This window comes from Nerophis lumbriciformis, linkage group LG25 (assembly GCF_033978685.3).
Source record: "Nerophis lumbriciformis linkage group LG25, RoL_Nlum_v2.1, whole genome shotgun sequence".
Classification (NCBI taxonomy): domain Eukaryota; kingdom Metazoa; phylum Chordata; class Actinopteri; order Syngnathiformes; family Syngnathidae; genus Nerophis; species Nerophis lumbriciformis.
This window is the reverse complement of record NC_084572.2, coordinates 24,402,221-24,424,302: the sequence shown is the minus strand read 5'-3', so window position 1 is coordinate 24,424,302 and position 22,082 is coordinate 24,402,221. Positions and strand designations below refer to the sequence as shown.

The 22,082-nt window shown below is 43.7% G+C and overlaps 1 protein-coding gene across 2 annotated transcripts in view; it reads left to right on the top strand.

Annotated features, from left to right (window-relative positions):
- tacr3l (tachykinin receptor 3-like) overlaps positions 1 to 20,973 on the top strand; it is a 22,485-nt gene extending 1,512 nt beyond the window's left edge. Inside the window, exons 2-5 of one of the 2 annotated variants that reach the window (XM_061984009.1) lie at positions 10,739 to 10,927; positions 10,997 to 11,147; positions 20,021 to 20,217; positions 20,313 to 20,973. In XM_061984009.1, the coding sequence (XP_061839993.1) occupies positions 10,739 to 10,927; positions 10,997 to 11,147; positions 20,021 to 20,217; positions 20,313 to 20,535 (760 nt within the window). In that variant the 3' untranslated portion in view covers positions 20,536 to 20,973. Of the gene's footprint in view, positions 1 to 10,738; positions 10,928 to 10,996; positions 11,148 to 20,020; positions 20,222 to 20,312 lie in introns of both variants that reach the window. The other variant, XM_061984010.1, reaches the window with a different exon arrangement.
- Positions 20,974 to 22,082: the final 1,109 nt, after the last annotated feature.

Sequence of the window (22,082 nt, the reverse complement as noted above, 5' to 3'; positions counted from 1 at the left end):
GGATGTGAGTGTGAATGTTGTCTGTCTATCTGTGTTGGCCCCTGCGATGAGGTGGCGACTTGTCCAGGGTGTACCCCGCCTTCTGCCCGATTGTAGCTGAGATAGGCTCCAGCGCCCCCCGCGACCCCAAAGGGAATAAGTGGTAGAAAATGGATGGATGGATGGAAGACTGATTTAATTATTTCATGATTTAATGATTTATCTTATTATGTCAGGATTTTATTCATATTATGCTGTAATTATGTATTCAATTATATCATGATATATTTAATTACGTAATTATTTATTTAATCATTCCACAATTTATTTGATTATTTTAATGATTTAATGACTGATTTATTTAAAGATGTATTCATTTGACCCTTCATACACACGACCTGAAAAGTATGCAAACACAACGTTTCCCGTCACCAGTAAGGGTGCAAAAAATCTATTTTTATTATATACATATATGTAATGTACTATACAGAAGCAAGTCAACAGGTTTTTTTATGTAACAATTTGTAATGTGTAATGTAATTTCAGGATTTAATTAATTATTTCATGATTTAATTACTTATTTGATTATTTTAATGATTTATGCAATGGTTTAATTATTTAATGATTAAATGAAATGTTTCATTAGTTGACGATGTATTTAATTATTTCACGTTTTAAAATAATTTCATGACTGAATGATTTATTCAGTTGTTTCATTATTTAATTCATTATTTAATTCATAACTCTAAAATTTCATGATTTAATGAGTCATTGTATGATTTTACTATTTATTAGATTATTTCATGATTTATTGAATTATTTCATAATTTGTTCAATTATTTCATGATTTAAAGACTGATTCAATTATTTCATGATTTATGTAATTATGTCATGATTTGATTAATATGCCATAATGATGTATTTAACTATTTCATGATTTAACTCTTTAATTATTTCATAACTCTAATAATTCATAATTTAATGAATTATTGTATTATTTCAATATCTATTAAATTATTTCATAATTTATTCAATTATTTCATGATCTAGAGACTGGGGATAGGTTGATTGACAACACTAAATTGGCCCTAGTGTGTGGATGTGAGTGTGAATGTTGTCTGTCTATCTGTGTTGGCCCCTGCGATGAGGTGGCGACTTGTCCAGGGTGTACCCCGCCTTCTGCCCGATTGTAGCTGAGATAGGCTCCAGCGCCCCCCGCGTCCCCAAAGGGAATAAGTGGTAGAAAATGGATGGATGGATGGAAGACTGATTTAATTATTTCATGATTTAATGATTTATCTTATTATGTCAGGATTTTATTCATATTATGCTGTAATTATTTATTCAATTATATCATGATATATTTAATTACCTAATTATTTATTTAATCATTCCACTATTTATTTGATTATTTTCATGATTTAATGAGTGGTTTATTTAAAGATGTATTCATTTGACCCTTCATACACATGACCTGAAAAGTATGCAAACACAACGTTCCCCGTCACCAGTAAGGGTCCTAAAAATCTATTTTTATTATATACATATATGTAATGTACTATTCAGAAGAAAGTAAACACGTTTTTTTTTATGTAACAATTTGTAATGTGTAATGTTATTATTAGTCAATGAGGGATTACTGTAATATAAATATATTGATATTATGTAACAATATTATTTGTATGATACTGGTGATAAAAATTCCTGCCCTTGGACAAATAATTTAGGATCCCTTCTTAAACCCTAACATACTGTCACAGTTCAATTAAAAGTAGAACAGAGGAACCCAAGGATGCAGATGGAATGTGAGTAAATAGTTCTTTACTAAACCAAAAAGCACTCACAACAATAATCCAAAAATAGAATGTAACAAAAAGCGACGGTGCGAAAAAGAGCACCGTGACAAAAAGAACAAAAGCTAATATACAAAGCTAACTAAACTTGGGTCGGAGTTGCAAGACTTGCAAACTAACATAGTACATACCAAGCTGGATGGCACTGGAAATAGCCAAGAAGGTAAGAAGCATAAATACAAGGAGCATAGGAATCTTCATACAACAGGAGTCGAGGAGTGGAATTGCCGAGTGGCATCCAGCTGAAGAGGTGCTGCTTAAATAGTGTGAGGCTGATTAAACACAGCTGTGCACGTCTCACAACTCCGCCCACAGGAAAACACAGGAACTCTGGGAAGAAGACAAACAATAAGAACCAGGCCTGCTGCACCAACAAAGGCAAACTGAAAACAAACCACAAGATGGCAGCAGGCGGTGACAGTATTCCCCCCCTAATCAACGGACGCCACCTGGCGGACCTCCTGGCTTACCGGGAAATCTATGATAGAAATCAGAAATTAGTGATTTATCAATAATAAGGGAACGTGAAATCCAAGAACGATCCTCTGGCGGGAAACCCTTCCAGTCGATCAGAAATTGCACCCCCCTGCCCCGCTTCCTGGCGTCCAAAATGGTGTTGACAGTATAGGCTGGATGACCCTCCACCTGCTGAGGAGCTGGGGGAGACACTGGTGGAGGGCTGAGGTCGCTCGACTCAACGGGCTTTAGGCGGGAGACATGGTAGACCGGATACGACTTAAAAGACTTGGGTACCTTGAGTCGAGCTGTGACGGGAGTGATCATCTGCTTCACCTCGTATGGTCCGATGAACCTAGGTGCCAGTTTCTTAGACTCTCCTGGCAGTGTAATGTCTTTAGATGATAACCAAACCTTCTGGCCGGGTTTGTAGTCGGGAGCTGGTCTGCGATGGCGATTTGCCATGATCTGGTTCCGACTGGCCGTGCGAGACAAGGCGGCACGGGTATCACGCCATATATGGTGCACACGGCGCAGGAAGGTAGTCACGGAGGGAACTGTGGACTCGACCTCTTGAGAGGAGAAGATGGGAGGTTGGAAACCATGCACCACATGAAAAGGAGACAGGCCAGTAGATGAACAGATGAGGGTGTTACGGGCATACTCCACCCATGGGAGATAGGTGGACCACAGTGATGGATGCTGGTGACAAACACATCTTTTTTATTTTTTATTTTTTATTTTATTTTATTTTTTCCAAGATGGCGGCGCGCACAGACGCAGCGGCTTACGGCTCTCCATTTCAGTGCTCTTTCTTCCTTCTTTTCTTCATGTTTTTTTTCCTTTTGTGCACCACCTGTACTGCAAACACCCGGTACACCCGCCAGTCACTCTTGGATATCGGTAACTCGCACCAGATATCTGTTTCGAGCGACTTTCACCACGAGCACAACATCCCAGATGACATAGCGAGAGCACAGGGCTCTCCGTGGTTTGTTGTCGGGTCTGGGAGACGGCGCAGACGGAGGAGGGAGAGGAAGCAGAAGCGTGGCCGCAGGTCCGGCGTCTTGCTCAGGCTTAGGAAACAACCCCACAAGCCACCTCTACCGAGCCTGTTCCTCTCTAATGCCAGATCCCTTGTACAGAAGATGGACGACCTGGAGTTACAACTTGCTGGAAACCGCTATGTTCGGGACTGTTGTGCTATGATTATCACCGAAACCTGGCATCACCCGGAAATACCCGATGCTAGCATGCAGCTAGCCGGACGCACTCTGCTCCGCCGGGACAGAACTAAGGACTCCGGTAAGAGCAGAGGAGGGGGGCTCTGTATCTACGTGCATGAGAACTGGTGCAACAACGGGACAATCACTGAACAGCACTGTTGCCCGGACGTGGAGTACATGTCTGTTAGATGTCGGCCTTTTTTTCTCCCGAGAGAGCTGTCTGTTGTTATCATCACGGCTGTGTATATTCCACCGGACGCCAAAGTAAACACAGCGCTCTCTCTTCTGCTGAACACCGTCAACGAACAGCAGCGGGCCCACCCCGACGGTGTTCATATCATAGCAGGGGATTTTAATAAGGCCAATCTGAAGACTGTACTCCCTAAGTTCTACCAGCACGTGAAGTGTTCTACAAGGGGCAAGAACACCCTGGACCACGTGTATACCAACATAAAGCACGCGTACAGAGCTACACTCCTCCCCCAGCTTGGACAGTCAGACCATCTTTCCCTTCTGCTCTCTCCTACCTACACCCCCATCAGACGCCAGGCCAGGCCTATCACAAAGACTGTTATGACCTGGCCTGACGATGCACTCCCCAAACTTCAGGACTGCTTCCAACACACAGACTGGGACCTCTTCCAACAACAGGAGCTGGAGACAGCCACAGGAACGGTGCTGGACTACATAAAGTTCTGCATCGGGAATGTGACTGTGGAAAAAACCATCCGGGTTTACCCCAACAAGAAACCCTGGATGACCAGCCAGGTCCGCACACTCCTCAGGGCCCGCGACGCAGCCTTCAGGTCAGGGGACAGGGCACTGTACAGTGTTGCTAGAGCCGACCTGAAGAGAGGGATTAAAAAAGCAAAGGCGGACCACAGGAGGTGCATAGAGTCCCATCTGTCCAGCAAAAACTCACGGGAGGTGTGGCGGGGCATTCATGACATCACGAACTTCAGAGGCTGCAATATGACAACTGCGGATCAGAGTGCGACACTGGCAGAGGAGCTTAACTGTTTCTTTGCCCGTTTCGAAACCCCCCAGCGACACTCATCTGCTCCAGCCCTGCCCCCGCCCCCACCGGGCTCCGGCGCCACTCCACTCACTGTACAGGAGCACAGTGTCAGACGAGTGCTCCTGGCTGTGAACCCCAGGAAGGCTACCAGACCAGACGGAATACCTGGAAAGGTGCTCAGGACGTGCGCCCACCAGCTCGCTCCCCCCTCACCAGGATCTTCAACCTCTCCCTGGCTCAGTCAGTCATCCCATCCTGCCTGAAGTCATCTACAATAATCCCGGTGCCGAAGAAGTCTCCCATCACCAGCCTGAATGATTACCGACCAGTGGCCCTCACTCCGGTAATCATGAAGTGCTTTGAGCGACTTGTTCTCCAGCACATCAAGGACCATATCCCTCCAGACTTCGACCCCCACCAGTTCGCATACCGGGCGAACAGGTCCACAGAGGACGCCATCGCTGTTGCTCTCCACTCTGCTCTGAACCACCTGGAGCAGCAGCAGAGCTACGTCCGGATGCTCTCTGTGGACTATAGCTCTGCCTTCAATACAATAATCCCGGACAGACTCTGCAATAAACTGGACACTCTTGGCCTCCCCCCTCTCACAAACGCCTGGATAAGGGACTTCCTAACGGACCGACCCCAGAATGTGAGACTTGGCCCGCACCTCTCATCCTCCCGCACGCTGAGCATCGGCTCCCCACAGGGCTGTGTGCTGAGCCCCCTCCTCTACTGCCTTTACACCCATGACTGCAGTCCGGCCCACAGTGACAACCTTACCGTCAAGTTTGCCGACGATACCACAGTGGTCGGGCTCATCTCCAGGGGTGACGAGGCTGCCTACAGAGAGGAGGTCCTGAAGCTGACGGCCTGGTCTTCGGAGAACAACCTCGCTCTCAACACCAGCAAGACCAGAGAGATCATCGTCGGCTTCAGGAGGAGCAGCACCGACCCTGCCCCCCTCTACATCAACGGCGAGCGTGTAGAGAGGGTCCACACCTTCAGGTACCTTGGAGTCCACATCTCTAATGACTTCTCCTGGACAGTCAACACCACATCAATCATCAAGAAGGCTCAGCAGCGGCTACACTTCCTTAGAGTCCTCGGGAAGTACAACCTGAAGCCTGACCTGGTGCTGACCTTCTACCGCTCGTCCATCGAGAGCCTGCTGACCTACTGTATTACGGTATGGTACGGCAGCTGCACTGCAGCAGACAGGGAGAGGCTGCAAAGAGTGGTCAAGACGGCTCAGAAGATCATCGGCCGCCCTCTCCCCTCTCTGTCGGACATCTACACCTACCGCTGCCTCAACAGAGCCAGTGCCATCATCAAAGACAGCACCCACCCTGGCTCTGACCTGTTCCACCTGCTGCCCTCTGGGAAGCGCTACAGGTGCATTAAAACCAAAACAAACAGGCTAAAGAACAGCTTCTTCCCCAGGGCCATAACCATCCTGAACGGACTGCCCCATTGTCCCTCATAACTGCCTTCTCTTCGGTGCAATAACCCATTCCACCAACCACCCTGTTTTTGTTTTGTTTTTTCATGTATATATTCATTTCACACCATATTCATTGCACTTCTACATTTTTTAAATTTTTATATATTTGCACATTGTTTTTCTAGCATGCACACATCGCACTGTATGGAATGGCCTCAATCTCGTTACCTTGCGTAATGACAATAAAGCTGATTCTGATTCTGATTCTGATTCTGATGGTCCGATGAACCTAGGTGCCAGTTTCTTAGACTCTCCTGGCCTGCGATGGCGATTTGCCATGATCTGGTTCCGACTGGCCGTGCGAGACAAGGCGGCACGGGTATCACGCCATACATGGTGCACACGGCGCAGGAAGGTAGTCACAGAGGGAACTGTGGACTCGACCTCTTGAGAGGAGAAGATGGGAGGTTGGAAACCATGCACCACATGAAAAGGAGACAGGCCAGTAGATGAACAGATGAGGGTGTTACGGGCATACTCCACCCATGGGAGATAGGTGGACCACAGTGATGGATGCTGGTGACAAACACATCTCAGAGCCGCCCCTAAGTCCAGGTTGGCTCTTTCCGACTGTCCATTAGATTGTGGGTGGTACCCTGATGACATGCTGACAGTGGCCCCTAACAAGTTGCAGAAGGATCTCCATGTAGCGAATGAAAACTGAGGACCTCTGTCTGACACCACATCCATGGGGATCCCGTGAAGTCGAACCACATGGGTGACCAGAAGCTTGGCGGTCTCCAGGGAAGAGGGAAGTCTGCGAAGGGGGACAAAGTGTGTGAATTTAGAGAATCTGTCTACTATAGTGAGGATGACAGAAAAGCCCCTGGAGATGGGTAGACCTGTGACAAAGTCCAGAGCGATGTGCAACCATGGACGGGAGGGGATGGGAAGGGGCTGCAGCAACCCCGCAGGAGCTTGATGGGAAGCCTTGCTCCTGGCGCAAACAGGGCATGCAGCCACAAACTTCTTAGTGTCGGTGTGAATGGTAGGCCACCAGAACCGCTGTGTGAGCAGGAACTCCGTGCGTCTGGCACCAGGATGGCAGGCAATCTTGGAGGTGTGAGCCCACGACAAGACCTCTGCACGTAGAGTTCTTGGCACAAAAAGGCGGCCAGGAGGACATCCAGCAGGTGATGGGGAGTCCATGATAGCCTCTGACACACGTCTCTCTACCTCCCACTGTACTGCGCCAAGGATCCGGGACCGAGGAAGGATAGTCTCTGGGGGAGTGTCTTCTGTAGGAGGAGAGAACATCCTAGACAAGGCATCAGGCCTTCCATTGAGTGAGCCAGGGCGAAAAGGGATACAGAAGTCGAACCTTGTGAGGAAGAGGGACCACCGGGCCTGGCGGGGATTGAGACGCTGGGGAGAGCGGAGGTAGGCTAGGTTCCGATGATCCGTGTAAATGATGAAGGGGTGTTTGGCACCCTCCAGCCAGTGCCTCCATTCTTGAAGGGCGAGGATCACTGCCAGAAGCTCTCGGTTCCCGATATCATAGTTCCTCTCCGCAGGGGAAGGCGTTTGGAGAAGAAGGCGCAGGGGTGCAATTTCTGATCGGAACTGGAATGCTGGGACAAAACAGCCCCTACCCCGGTGTCCGATGCGTCCACCTCGACAAAAAAGGGGAGATCAGGATTAGCGTGAACTAACACAGGAGCGGAGGTAAAAAGGCATTTAAGGCATCGAAAAGCGTGGTCAGCCTCCAAAGACCACACAAAAGGAACCTTAGCGGATGTTAATTTATTTAACGGTTGAGCTACTTTACTGAAGTCCCTAATAAAACGCCGGTAAAAATTAGCAAACCCCAAAAACCTCTGCAGCAGCTTCCTGGAGGACGGTGTTGGCCAGTCTGCAACCGCTTGGAGCTTAGCCGAGTCTGGCTTAACCTGCCCCCTCAACAATCAATCCCAAAAACGACACTGTGGGCGAATGAAAAGTGCACTTTTGGGGCTTGACAAATAAACGGTTCTCCAAAAGTCTCTGTAAGACCAAACGGACATGCTGATGGTGTAATTCAATGGAGCGTGAAAAAATAAGTATGTCATCCAAGTAGACTACCACAAAACGGCCAATCATGTCACGGAGTACATCATTAATTAAACATTGAAAAACACCAGGAGCATTTGTGAGGCCGAATGGCATGACGCAATATTCGAAGTGGCCAAGCGGTGTGTTAAAAGCAGTCTTCCATTCATCACCTTCACGAATGCGCACGAGGTGATACGCATTACGTAGATCCAATTTCGTAAATACTACCGCCCCATGCAGGGGAGCAAATGAAGATTCTAGCAGTGGGAGAGGGTATTTATTCTTGATAGTAATCTTGTTAAGGGCTCGGTAGTCTATACACGGTCGCAACCCACCATCCTTCTTCTTAACAAAGAAAAACCCTGCCGCCACCGGAGCGGAAGAGGGACGAATGTGTCCGGCGGTGAGAGATGAGGAGATGTACTCCTCCATTGCCTGCTGTTCGGGGCGCGAAATATTACACAGCCGCGAAGAAGGTAGTGGAGACCCTGGAAGGAGGTCAATGGCACAGTCATACAGGCGGTGGGGAGGTAGCGACGTAGCCTGGTCTTTACAAAAAACATCACTAAGGGAGTGATATTCGTCAGGAATCAGTGAAAGATCAGGGGGCTGAAGACTGGGAAGAATGACAGGTTTAGTGGGAGACGAAGCGGAACGCAAACAGTGACTATGACAGAAAATACTCCAATTAGTAATCTTAGGTGTGGTCCAGTCTATACTGGGACTGTGACCATGGAAGTCCAAGAACTACGGGTGCTGAACGAGAAGGCATTATCAGAAAATTAATCTCCTCAAGGTGATTACCAGAAGTAAGGAGGGATGTGGCATGTGTCTGATGAGTAATATTAGCCAGGTGGCGCCCGTCAAGTGAGCTAACATTCTTAATACGTTCAATACACACAGAAGGAATATTTAAAGACTCCACAAGCCCACTGTCAATAATGTTCTCATCAGCCCCTGAGTCAATTAGTGCCTTAATAGGGCAAGAACCCCCCACCCATGACAGAGTACCTTCCACTTGAAGTCTTCCCACCGTAGTAGATGCAGACGTTGCCACAGGAGCAGGCGGCGAAGGTGGCAAACTCCCCCGTGGAAGATCTCCGGTGGAAGTGGAACGGCCCCCCTTGGGGCGCGCAGGACAGCGAACAACGACGTGGTCTGCAGCTCCGCAGTACAGACATAGCTGCAACCTCAGCCGACGACTCCTCTCTGCTGATGACAGGCGGCTGCCACCCAGCTGCATAGGTATGGCTCCCTCTGGCCCCTCCTCCGGGGTACTGCAGTCAGAAAGCGGAAGCGACCACACCTGAGGCTTGGACGTAGATTGTGTGAAGCTGGTAGGTGACTGCCCTCTGGTGGATGGAGGACCCCTCCCCTTCTGGGCGTGTCGCTCTCGTAGGCGGTTGTCCAATCGGATCGAGAGCGAGATGAGCTCCTCGAGGGTCTGGGTCTCATCTCGGACAGCCAGCTCGTCTTGTATACGGGGGCTAAGACTAGCCAAAAATATTCCCCGTAATGCTCTCTCCCCCCAGCCACTCTCCGCTGCCAGGATCCGGAAGGAGACTGAATAGTCTGCCACAGAGGAGGACCCCTGGCGTGTAGCGAGGAGGCGGCCTCCTGCCTCTCGGGCGGAGTCTGTCGTATATGTGTGAGGCTGCTGTGCAAAAACTAAAGAGCATTGATATAAAAAAAGTCTGCATTGTCCAAAGTCCCCCTCATACCTGGGCGGATGTGGTATGCTGGGCTCCCTGGTAGGAAAACCCGATGTCGAGGGGAACAAGTAAGAAGAGATTCCAGCTGCGGGTTGAGTAGCCTCTGAGCCTGGGAGCGGGGGAGGGACCAACAAGCGTGTATGCATCTCCTGCACAAGCGTTGTCAGGTTCAACAAAGTCTGTTCATGATCACTTATTCGTTGACCATGGGCCATGAGGGCCCGCTGGATCTGATTCTCATCTGCGGGTTCCATAATTGACTCGGCAATTCTGTCACAGTTCAATTAAAAGTAGAACAGAGGAACCCAAGGATGCAGATGGAATGTGAGTAAATAGTTCTTTACTAAACCAAAAAGCACTCACAACAATAATCCAAAAATAGAATGTAACAAAAAGCGACGGTGCGAAAAAGAGCACCGTGACAAAAAGAACAAAAGCTAATATACAAAGCTAACTAAACTTGGGTCGGAGTTGCAAGACTTGCAAACTAACATAGTACATACCAAGCTGGATGGCACTGGAAATAGCCAAGAAGGTAAGAAGCATAAATACAAGGAGCATATGAATCTTCATACAAGAGGAGTGGAATTGCCGAGTGCCATCCAGCTGAAGAGGTGCTGCTTAAATAGTGTGAGGCTGATTGGACACAGCTGTGCACGTCTCACAACTGCGCCCACAGGAAAACACAGGAACTCTGGGAAGAAGACAAACAATAAGAACCAGGCCTGCTGCACCAACAAAGGCAAACTGAAAACAAACCACAAGATGGCAGCAGGCGGTGACACATACCTCTCACGCAGGTTAAATACTGTTCATCTTCAACCGTGTACTGTGTAGGTATTAGTCTAGTTTATGTACTCAAGATGACTTTGTGTAACTATTAGGACCCGGAAACTGCTTTCAAGCTCAAGTGTAGAAACTTTCCACCCCAGGGTGAATGAAGCATATTCCATTTGAAGGTACATGGCCATCATCCATCCTCTGAAGCCTCACCTGTCAGCCAAAGCCACTCTTGCTGTGATCGTGCTCATCTGGAGTCTGGCCGTGGTCCTGGCCTTCCCGCTTTGCTACTTCTCCACAACCCGAGTCCTGCCCCGCAGGACCCTGTGCTACGTGGCATGGCCCCGCATGGCAGACGACGCCTTCATGTGAGTGCGGAAACTAAAAATCCCACAACAATGTCGATCTTCACGAAGGATGCGTTGATTTCTCTGCAGGTATCACATCGTGGTGACTGTTCTGGTCTACGTGGTGCCTTTAGTGGTGATGGGCATCACCTACTCCATTATTGGGGTGACCCTGTGGGGAGGGGAGATTCCTGGAGACACATCTGATAATTATCATGGACAGCTGCGGGCTAAAAGGAAGGTAACTGATCTTTACCGCTGCTGGACTCTTTTCACGTGAGTACAATCTTTAACACGCAAACACCACCATGCTTGACAGTAGGAATGGTGTTCATGGGATTAAAGGCCTCACCTTTTCTCCTCCAAACATATTGCTGGGTATTGTGGCCAAAAAGCTCAATTTTAGTTTCATCTGACATCCCATAGACAAAGATAAGACCTTCTGGAGGAAAGTTCTGTGGTCAGATGAAACAAAAATTGAGCTGTTTGGAATGGCTAAATCAGGCTAGAATGAAGGTTTTAGAATGGCCTTCCCAAAGTCCTGACTTAAACGTGTGGACAATGCTGAAGAAACAAGTCCATGTCAGAAAACCAACAAATTTAGCTGAACTGCACCAATTTTGTCAGGAAGAGTGGTCAAAAATTCAACCAGAAGCTTGTGGATGGCTACCAAAAGCTAACCTGACTCTCGCCACACCCTTGTAGTTCGCTGAGCTCCACACAAGGGTCTGGGCTCGGAGGCATTGCAAACTCCTTCCAGATAGCAAAAAATTAGGGATGTCCGATAATATCGGCCGATAAATGCTTTAAAATGTAATATCGGAAATTATCGGTATCGGTTTCAAAATTATCGGTATCGGTTTCAAAAAGTAACATTTATGACTTTTTAAAACGCCGCTGTTTACACGGACGTAGGGTGAAGTACAGAGCGCCAATAAACCTTAAAGGCACTTCCTTTGCGTGCCTGCCCAGTCACATAATATCTGCGGTTTTTCACACACACAAGTGAATGCAAGGCATACTTGATCAACAGCCATACAGGTCACACTGAGGGTGGCCGTATAAACAACTCTAACACTGTTACAAATATGCGCCACTGTGAACCCGCACCAAACAAAAACGACAAACACATTTCGGGAGATCATCCGCACCGTAACACAACAGAACAAATACACAGAACCCCTTGCAGCACTAACTCTTAGGGACGCTACAATATACACCCCCACTACCCCCCCCCCCCTCCACACACACCTCAACCCCGCCCACCTCAACCTCCTCATGCTCTCTCAGGGAGAGCCTGTCCCAAATTCCAAGCTGCTGTTTTGAGGCATGTTAAAAGAAATAATGCACTTTGTGACTTCAATAATAAATATGGCAGTGCATTTTTTTCCATAACTTGAATTGATTTATTTTGGAAAACCTTGTTACATTGTTTAATGCATCCAGCGGGGCATCACAACAAAATTAGGCATAATAATGTGTTAATTCCACGACTGTATATATCGGTATCGGTTGATATCAGAATCGGTAATTAAGAGTTGGACAATATCGGAATATCGGCAAAAAAGCCATTATCGGACATCTCTACAAAAAATAATGAACCAATCAGGATCGCCGGGTGGGATTTCATAGATGTGACGTAGCGCCAAAGCGACTGTTTGATTAAAAAAACAATGGCGGCACGCAGCCCTCACTGCGTCGTGTGCTGACATTGATTCTGCTATTGCAACTGTTTTGTCGGATCTATCGAATAATAATTCTTTAAAAGATGAACAGAGAACGGTTTTGGAGGCATTTATTGATGGCAAGGATGTTTTGGCTCTTCTTCCGACCGGGTTTGGATTTCCCCGCGTCGCTTTCATCAGCGTCACGGGTTGATTTCGATGTGAGTGGTTGAAGTAGCACGTCATTCAAGATAACAGACAAGTGGTTTATCCAATCACATACAACAATTTTTTTTTCCAAGGCCCCGCCTTCTGAAATACATCTCCTATTGAGAACACCCAGATTCTTGTGTGCCATACTTGCCAACCCTCCCGGATTTTCCGGGAGACTCCCGAAATTCAGCGCCTCTCCCGAAAACCTCCCGGGACAAATTTTCTCCCGAAAATCTCCCGAAATTCAGGCGGAGCTGGAAGCCACGCCCCCTCCAGCTCCATGCGGACCTGAGTGACGTGTCAACAGCCTGTTTTCACGTCCGCTTTCCCACAATATAAACAGCGTGCCTGCCCAAACACGTTATAACTGTAGAATGATCGAGAGCGAGTTCTTGGTTTCTTATGTGGGTTTATTGTTAGGCAGTTTCTTTAACGTCCTCCCAGCGCGGTAACAACACACAACAACAGCAGTCATGTTTTATTCTACTGTAAAGCAGTTCGTCTGCCGTAAACAGCAATGTTGTTGTAATATATTGAGTTGGAGGCAATAAACAGGCGAGGTGATGAAGTACGTCTCTTTACTGTAGACTTCAGAACAGACTCACACACTTGACGTCAGGTGCGCAACACCACGTAAATCGTTGGCCAACCAAAAAGTAACCCCAGTACGCTATAGCCAACATTCACCAGGAGATGGCAACAGACAAACATAGATCACTCTATTACATTCCTCCCCTTTTAGAAATGTAGAAGTTACTCAAAATAAATAAACAACCCAACCAAAAAATGCAGCAGCTCAATTAAAAAACTGTACTTAAGCCACATTTTTTTTTTTTTTTAGTACTGAACTCTTAACCCTCATTTGTAAACAAAAACATGCTTATTATACAAACAGTATTTGTACACCTTTAACACAGATTTTTATACTGTCTTCAGAGATTCAGTTTTTTTGGTGGTACTCGAAACCTTTCTGGGTACCTGCGAAAGGGTGTTCAGCATGGTTAGAAAAATAGTGACAGAGAATAGAACAAGGATGGACAATTCAACCCTTAACTCAACAATGAGTAGATGAGTGTTATGTGTGTGTATATGTGTAAATAAATGAACACTGAAATTCAAGTATTTATTTTATTATATATATATATATATATATATATATATATATATATATATATATATATATATAAATAAAATAAATATATATAATAAAATAAATATATATATATAGCTAGAATTCACTGAAAGTCAAGTATTTCTTATATATGTATATATATGTATGAAATACTTGACTTGGTGAATTCTAGCTGTAAATATACTCCTCCCCTCTTAGCCACGCCCCCCCCCCCCCCCCCCCCCCCCGACCACGACCCCCCGCCCCCCGAAATCGGAGGTCTCAAGGTTGGCAAGTATGTTGTGTGCATACTTGCCAACCCTCTCGAATTTTCCGGGAGACTCATGAATTTCAGTGCCTCTCCCGAAAATCTCCTGGGACAACCATTCTCCCGAATTTCTCCCGATTTCCAGCCGGACTTAAGGCACGCCCCCTCCAGGTCCGTGCGGACCTGAGTGAGGACAGCCTGTCGTCACGCACGTCCGCTCTTTACTTCATACTTCAGAACCCATTCCCACACTTGCCGTCAGGGTGCGCAATACAACGTTTGGTTGGCCAACGGTTTACGTTGTATTGCGCACCCTGACGGCAAGTGTGGGAGTCGGTTCTGAAGTATGAAGTAAAGAGACGTAACTTCATCACCTCGCCTGGTTATTGACTCCAACCCAGAATATTACACTGCCCATACCTATGCTCCTTCAAAGACTGTACTACTGGCTGCAAAGCATTGCACTTTCAAATACAACAATGAGTAGAGAGGAGTGTTATGTGTGTATATGTGTAAATAAATGAACACTGAAATTCAAGTATTTATTTTATTTATATGTATATTAGGGCTGGGCGATATATCGATATGCGCGATATATTGCGGGTTTGTCTCTGTGCGATATAGAAAATGATTATATCGTGATATCGATCTCACGCAGTTGCTTTTAGCTGCGGGCATTACACTTCAGGCTCTACTCGCTCTTTCCTGTCTGTCCTTCTCACAGACAGCAAGCGCACCTTCTTACATACGTCACGTCATACGTCACATACGTATACACCCTCCTTGGCAGAGAGGTAGCAGCATGGCTAACGTTAGCTGTGATGCTAGCGGTAATACGAGCGAAAGAAGGTGCGAATCTGGTAACAAATGAAGGAATAATTAATTCCCAAGAAAAACAGCAGGGGGTCCATCGTCTGGCGGTGGCTTGGCTTCAAGTGGGAAGATGTCGAACAGACAACCGTAATTTGTCAAGTGTGGGGCGAAAGCGTTGCTGTAAAATGTAGTAGTAGCCTACTGCTAATATGTAGCATCATTTGAAAAGTCCCCTGCTAGTGAATGAAGAGTGCTCACTCCAATCCTATCCACTTTATTTAATTGCACATTTAAACAACAAACATGTTTCCAAAGTGCTGCACAACAATATTAAAAACAATATTTACGTACTCCGCACGTCAACATCTCCGTTTGGTGCCACACGTCCACACCATCAAAATGCCGAGGCAAACATTTCCAGATCAACACCGTATGAAAAAAATAGTGATTTTTTTTTTGTTGTGATTTCCTTCTCTGCATGAAAGTTTAAAAGTAGCATATATTAATGCAGTATGAAGAAGAATGTTTTAATGTAGACACATAGAATCATCATACTGCTGTGATTATATGCATCAAGTGTTCATTCAAGGGTAAGGCAAAAATATCGAGATATATATCGTGTATCGCGATATGGCCTTAAAATATCGCGATATTTAAAAAAGGCCATATCGCCCAGCCCTAATGTATATACATATATAATAAAATACATATTTATATATAGCTAGAATTCACTGAAAGTCAAGTATTTATTTTATTTATGCGCCCCCCGCGACCCCAAAGGGAATAAGCGTTAGAAAATGGATGGATGGATGGATGGATATATATATATATATATATATATATATATATATATATATATATATATATATATATATATATATATATATATATATATATATATATATATATATATAAGAAATATTTGAATTTAAGTGAATTCTAGCTATAAATATACTCCTCCCCCTTAACGCAGTAATTGAGGCAAAAGGAGCTCCAACCAAGTATTGAGTATTGTACATGCTCATATTTTTCATTTTCATACTTTTCAGTTGGCCAACATTTCTAAAAATCCCTTTTTTGTATTAGCCTTAAGTAACATTCTAATTTTGTGACACACGGAATTTTGGATTTTCATTTGTTGCCACTTCAAATCATCAAAATTAAATGAAATAAACATTTGAATGCATCAGTCTGTGTGCAATGAATAAATATAATGTACAAGTTACACCTTTTGAATGCAATTACTGAAATAAATCAAGTTTTTCAAAATATTCTAATTTACTGGCTTTTACCTGTGTGTGTGTGTGTATATATATATATATATATATATATATATATATATATATATATATATATATATATATATATATATATATATATACAGTTGGCTTTGGGCTTTTTTAGCCAAAAGCCGGGCCCTAAGTCGAAAAGTTTGGACACCCCTGCATTATCTGATCTACAACAATACTGGTAAACACAAAATGTAATATGATGCGTTTATAAAATATGTTATTGTGTTAACTTTAATTACTTGCTATAAGACATTTTCAGTCCTATATTCTATTGCAGTGGTTCTCAAACTATTTTCACCAAGTACCACCTTAAAAAACAATTGGCTCTCCAAGTAACACCATAATAACCAAATCATTAAAATACAGTAGCGTAGTAGGCCTAAGTATTCATTAAAAACAAGGCAGAGGTTTTATTCAACAAGAATATTTAATATTTTAGGCCACTGTAACATTATAAACATTTTGAACAGTAATATAGGAAAATAAAACCCTGTACTAAAATAATGAATCAAAATTAATTGCACATAAAATATAATTTAACATTCAGTACTAAAATAAAGATCAAAGCACAGATTGAATAAAGACTAAATGAAAATGTACTTACTTGTTTGTGTCTTAATTGTTTATTTTGGCCACGACTACAGCCTACATGCCTCTGATTGCAACGAGAGAATCACTGATCTAATGTCAAAGTATCAGATCGGGACTCGAAACCGGGTTGGGTTTAAGGCCAAAAAATCTGGATCAGAATCAGAGGCTGAAAATGTTGATAGGACATGCGACTAATAATAGTAATATAGTAATAGTAATATATTACTGTAGTGTAAACAAAATATGTACATGGAAAATGTTAGAAAAGGTTTGATGAAATTAAATTACTGAAAAATCATGGTAGGTATGAAAAACACTGGTATGAAAAACACTAACATTTGAAGTGGAGTGCTAAATTGTTTTTGGTGACACCTAGTGGTCACACTAATTCCCTAAATTAAGCTCATGCTGAAGTAAATTCAATGATGCGAACACGTTTTTTACTGGATACTTTCTAACACAATTCTGCCATGGAGACTTTGTTTGTGTGAGTGATGTGCAACTCTAATTATTTGATACCATGTACTAAGTGCACTCAGACAAGTGCACTGAGCGTGATATGCAGGGATTAAGGGCATCACAGCTGACATGATGTAAGACTCCGTCCAGACAGATGTGGGATTAATGGCAGAAGAGAACATTTCATTGATGAATATTATATGTCACAGTTGCAGAAATATTCGCTTGGAAATGCAAAAATATTGCACTTTATCAGTCGTTTCCACGGAATAAATTTTTAAGACAAATCTAAAGAGAGAAAATGACGTTGCCAATGTAGTGTGCCTTTTATTGTTACTATACATACTGTACGTACAGTAAGATGGAAGCAACTCATAAAATAGATAAAACAATAATTGCAATTTAAAAAAATAGTGCAAGAAAGGAAAGAGTATACAAATATAGGTTGTATGTATTTTGGAGTTCTTATGTTACCGAGCTCACAGCATCACACCATAAAGTTGCTTTGAGGTCGGTAAGCACAACCAGACTTAATGCCTACATTAAGTCAGGTTATAATTGGCACTGTCCATTTTTTTTTTTTTTTTTTTGTCCTGTCCAGCTTCTCAGGCAAATTACCGTATTTTTCGGAGTATAAGTCTCACCGGAGTATAAGTTGCACCTGCCGAAAATGTATAATAAAGAAGGAAAAAAACATATATAAGTTGCCCAACTATGAAAAAAACTGCGATTTATAGTCCAAAAAATACAGTATATAGTTGATGTAGATGCCCATATTGGCTGTTCAGATTTACTTTACAAAAGAGAATTAGGATACTTCTCTTGTTGCCTTATTTGTATTTGACTTTATTAAATGTATTTATATTATCATTTGGTGCAGCCGGGCCGGAGCAGGAGGGGATAGAAAGAGAAAAAAAGGAAGACAGAGGGGGAAATTGTGGGGACAAGAGGGGGATAAGACAGAGAGACAAAAACAACAACAGCAAACACAACAACAACAATAGAGCAACATCAGCAAATACGATATGTACAAATATGATGGTAAAAGTGATAGCAAAGAAGCAGTTAGCGAAATAAATAATAATACAGAAATGACAATGAACATTATTACACTACAAATTGAGCAATACAAATACCAATAGAAATAGGGACGGCGTGGCGCAGTGGAAGAGTGGCCGTGCGCGACCCGAGGGTCCCTGGTTCAATCCCCACCTAGTACCAACCTCGTCATGTCCGTTGTGTCCTGAGCAAGACACTTCACCCTTGCTCCTGATGGGTGCTGGTTAGCGCCTTGCATGGCAGCTCCCTCCATCAGTGTGTGAATGTGTGTGTGCATGGGTAAATGTGGAAGTAGTGTCAAAGCGCTTTGAGTACCTTGAAGGTAGAAAAGCGCTATACAAGTACAACCCATTTATCATTTAAATAGCGCTATTGATAATGAACAATACCAATAATTTACCTCTATTATCAACAATACAGTTGTTCAAATGCAACAATACATATACGTAATGATAACTAGAGATACAAAAGAATGCAGAAAAATAGAGGGGAAGACAGAGAAGCAACCTTTATTAACCTTGTAGATTGTTATAGTAACAATAGGTTAAGCTTTGTCAGTGTGCCATGTGTTACCCAGTTTCCCCTAGGGTAACAACGTTAATATATGTTTGATGAAACGGGATTATGTGCATGAGTGTATGTATGTATATGTACAGTATGTGTATATATGTATGTTAGTACAGCACTGTCCATTTTTAAGAAAATGAAAGTATTTAAAATGTGCCTAATAGACATACACTATATTGCCAAAAGCATTTGGCCACCTGTCTTGACTCACATATGAACTTGAAGTGCCATCCCATTCCTAACCCATAGGGTTCAATATGATGTCGGTCCACCTTTTGCAGCTATTACAGCTTCAACTCTTCTGGGAAGGCTGTTCACAAGGTTGCCGAGTGTGTTTATAGGAATTTTCGACCATTCTTCCAAAAGCGTATTGGTGAGGTCACACATTGATGTTGGTCGAGAAGGCCTGGCTCTCAGTCTCCAATCTAATTCATCCCAATGGTGTTCTATCGGGTTCAGGTCAGGACTCTGTGCAGGCCAGTCAAGTTCATCCACACCAGACTCTGTCATCCATGTATTGATGGACCTTGCTTTGTGCACTGGTGCACAGTCATGTTGGAAGAGGAAGGGGCCCGCTCCAAACTGTTCCCACAAGGTTGGGAGCATGGAATTGTGTAAAATGTTTTGATATTCTGGAGCATTCAAAGTGCCTTTCACTGGAACTAAAGGGCCAAACCCAACTCCTGAAAAACAACTCCACACCATAATTCCTCCTCCACCAAATTTCACATTCGGCACAATGCAGTCCGAAATGTACCGTACTCCTGGCAACTTCCAAACCCAGAATATTTAGGAGCGAGGAAATTTCACGACTGGATTTGTTGCACAGGTGGCATCCTATGACAGTTCCACGCTGGAAATCACTGAGAGCGGCCCATTCTTTCACAAATGTTTGTAGAAACAGTCTTCATGCCGAAGTGCTTGATTTTATACACCTGTGGCCGGGCCAAGTGATTAGGACACCTGATTCTGATCATTTGTATGGGTGGCCAAATACTTTTGGCAATATAGTGTATGTAACATATGCGAGGGATACAAAAATGAAGGACTGAGCTAACCTTCCTTCTTGCCCCGCAGATTGTGAAGATGATGGTGGTGGTGGTGGTGACCTTCGCCCTCTGCTGGCTGCCCTATCACGTCTACTTCCTGGTGACGGGCCTCAACAAGCGCCTGAGCAGGTGGAAGTCCATCCAGCAGGTGTACCTGGCAGTGCTGTGGTTGGCCATGAGCTCCACCATGTACAACCCCGTCATCTACTGCTGCCTCAACAGCAGGTAGGTGCGCTCGCATCTCCTCCACGCGCACGTGAGGCGCCATACTAAATCCTCTGGGTCTGGACCCTCGGGCACCGGGGGCTGGGCCGGTTCAGGTTCCGGGCCGGCTTCAAGCGAGTGTTCCGCTGGTGTCCGTCCATCCGGGTGTCGAGCTACGACGAGCTGGAGCTCCAGAACCGGAGGATGCGCCAGGGTCGCCAGAGCAGCAGGTGCACACTCTCCCGGGTCGACAGCAGCATCCTCAGTAAGGACAAGAGCGTCTGCTCTCGTGGAAATAGGTCAAAGTGTAAACCGGAGCCCGAAAATAAACATAATTAATTAATTAGTTTTAGTATTTATTATTACATAAAATCATGTTTTGTTTATTGGCTAATTTGTTATTTAAATCAAGTATTTAATCCAACACAATAAGTTTGTGGAACAATGTACTGTAATTAAGATTACCGTATTTTTCGGACTATAAATTGCTCCGGAGTATAAATCGCACCGGCCGAAAACGCATAATAAAGAAGGAAAAAAACATATATAAGTCGCACTAAAGCAGTAGTTCTTAACCTAGTTGGAAGCACCGAACCCCACCAGTTTCATATGCGCATTCACCGAACTCTTCTTTAGTGAAAAATAAAATGTTGTTTTTTTTCAAATTCAAGACAAAGTTATATGTTTTTGGTAACACTTTAGTATGGGGAACATATTCTAAGTAACAAAGACTTAATTTAGAGTTATTTGGTTAGGGTTAGGGCATACTTGCCAACCTTGAGACCTCCGATTTCGGGAGGTGAGGGGGGAGGTCGGAGGGGCGTGGTTAAGAGGGGAGGAGTATTTTTACAGCTAGAATTCACCAAGTCAAGTATTTCATATATATATATATATATATATATATATATATATATATATATATATATATATATATATAAGAAATACTTGACTTTCAGTGAATTCTAGCTGTATATATATATATATATATATATATATATATATATATATATATATATATATATATATATATATATATATATATATATTTATTTATTTTATTATATATATATATATATATATATATATATATTTATTTATTTTATTATATATATATATATATATATATATATATATGTATATATATATATATATATATATATATATATATATAAAAATAAGAGAAATATTTGAATTTCAGTGTTCATTTATTTACACATATACACACACATAACACTTATTTACTCATTGTTGAGTTAAGGGTTGAATTGTCCATCCTTGTTCTATTCTCTGTCACTATTTTTCTAACCATGCTGAACACCCTCTCTGATGATGCATTCTGCTTCGTCTCCTTGTTGTGTGCGCAGTTGTGCACTGCACTCTCTAAAAACCCTACATGTTATTGTCACATATGCATGTACAGTAGATGTCAGTATTGTCCTGTTTAAGAGTGTCACAACATTGCTGTTTACGGCAGACGAACTGCTTTACGGTAGACGAAAACTTGACTGCTGTTGTTGTGTGTTGTTATCGCGCTGGGAGGACGTTAATGAAACTGCCAACAATAAACCCACATAAGAAACCAAGGACTCGCCCTCGATCATTCTACAGTTATAATGTTATTGGGCAGGCACGCTGTTTATATTGTAAGAAAGCGGATGTGAAAACAGGCTGTCGACACGTCACTCAGGTACGCCTGAATTTCGAGAGATTTTCGGGAGAAAATTTGTCCCGGGAGGTTTTTCGGGAGAGGCGCTGAATTTCGGGAGTCTCCCGGAAAATCCGGGAGGGTTGGCAAGTATGGGTTTGGTTTAGAGGGTTAGGGCCAGGGTTAGAGGTTTAGGGTTATAATAAGGCCATGCCGAATAAGGCATTAATAAGTACTTAAT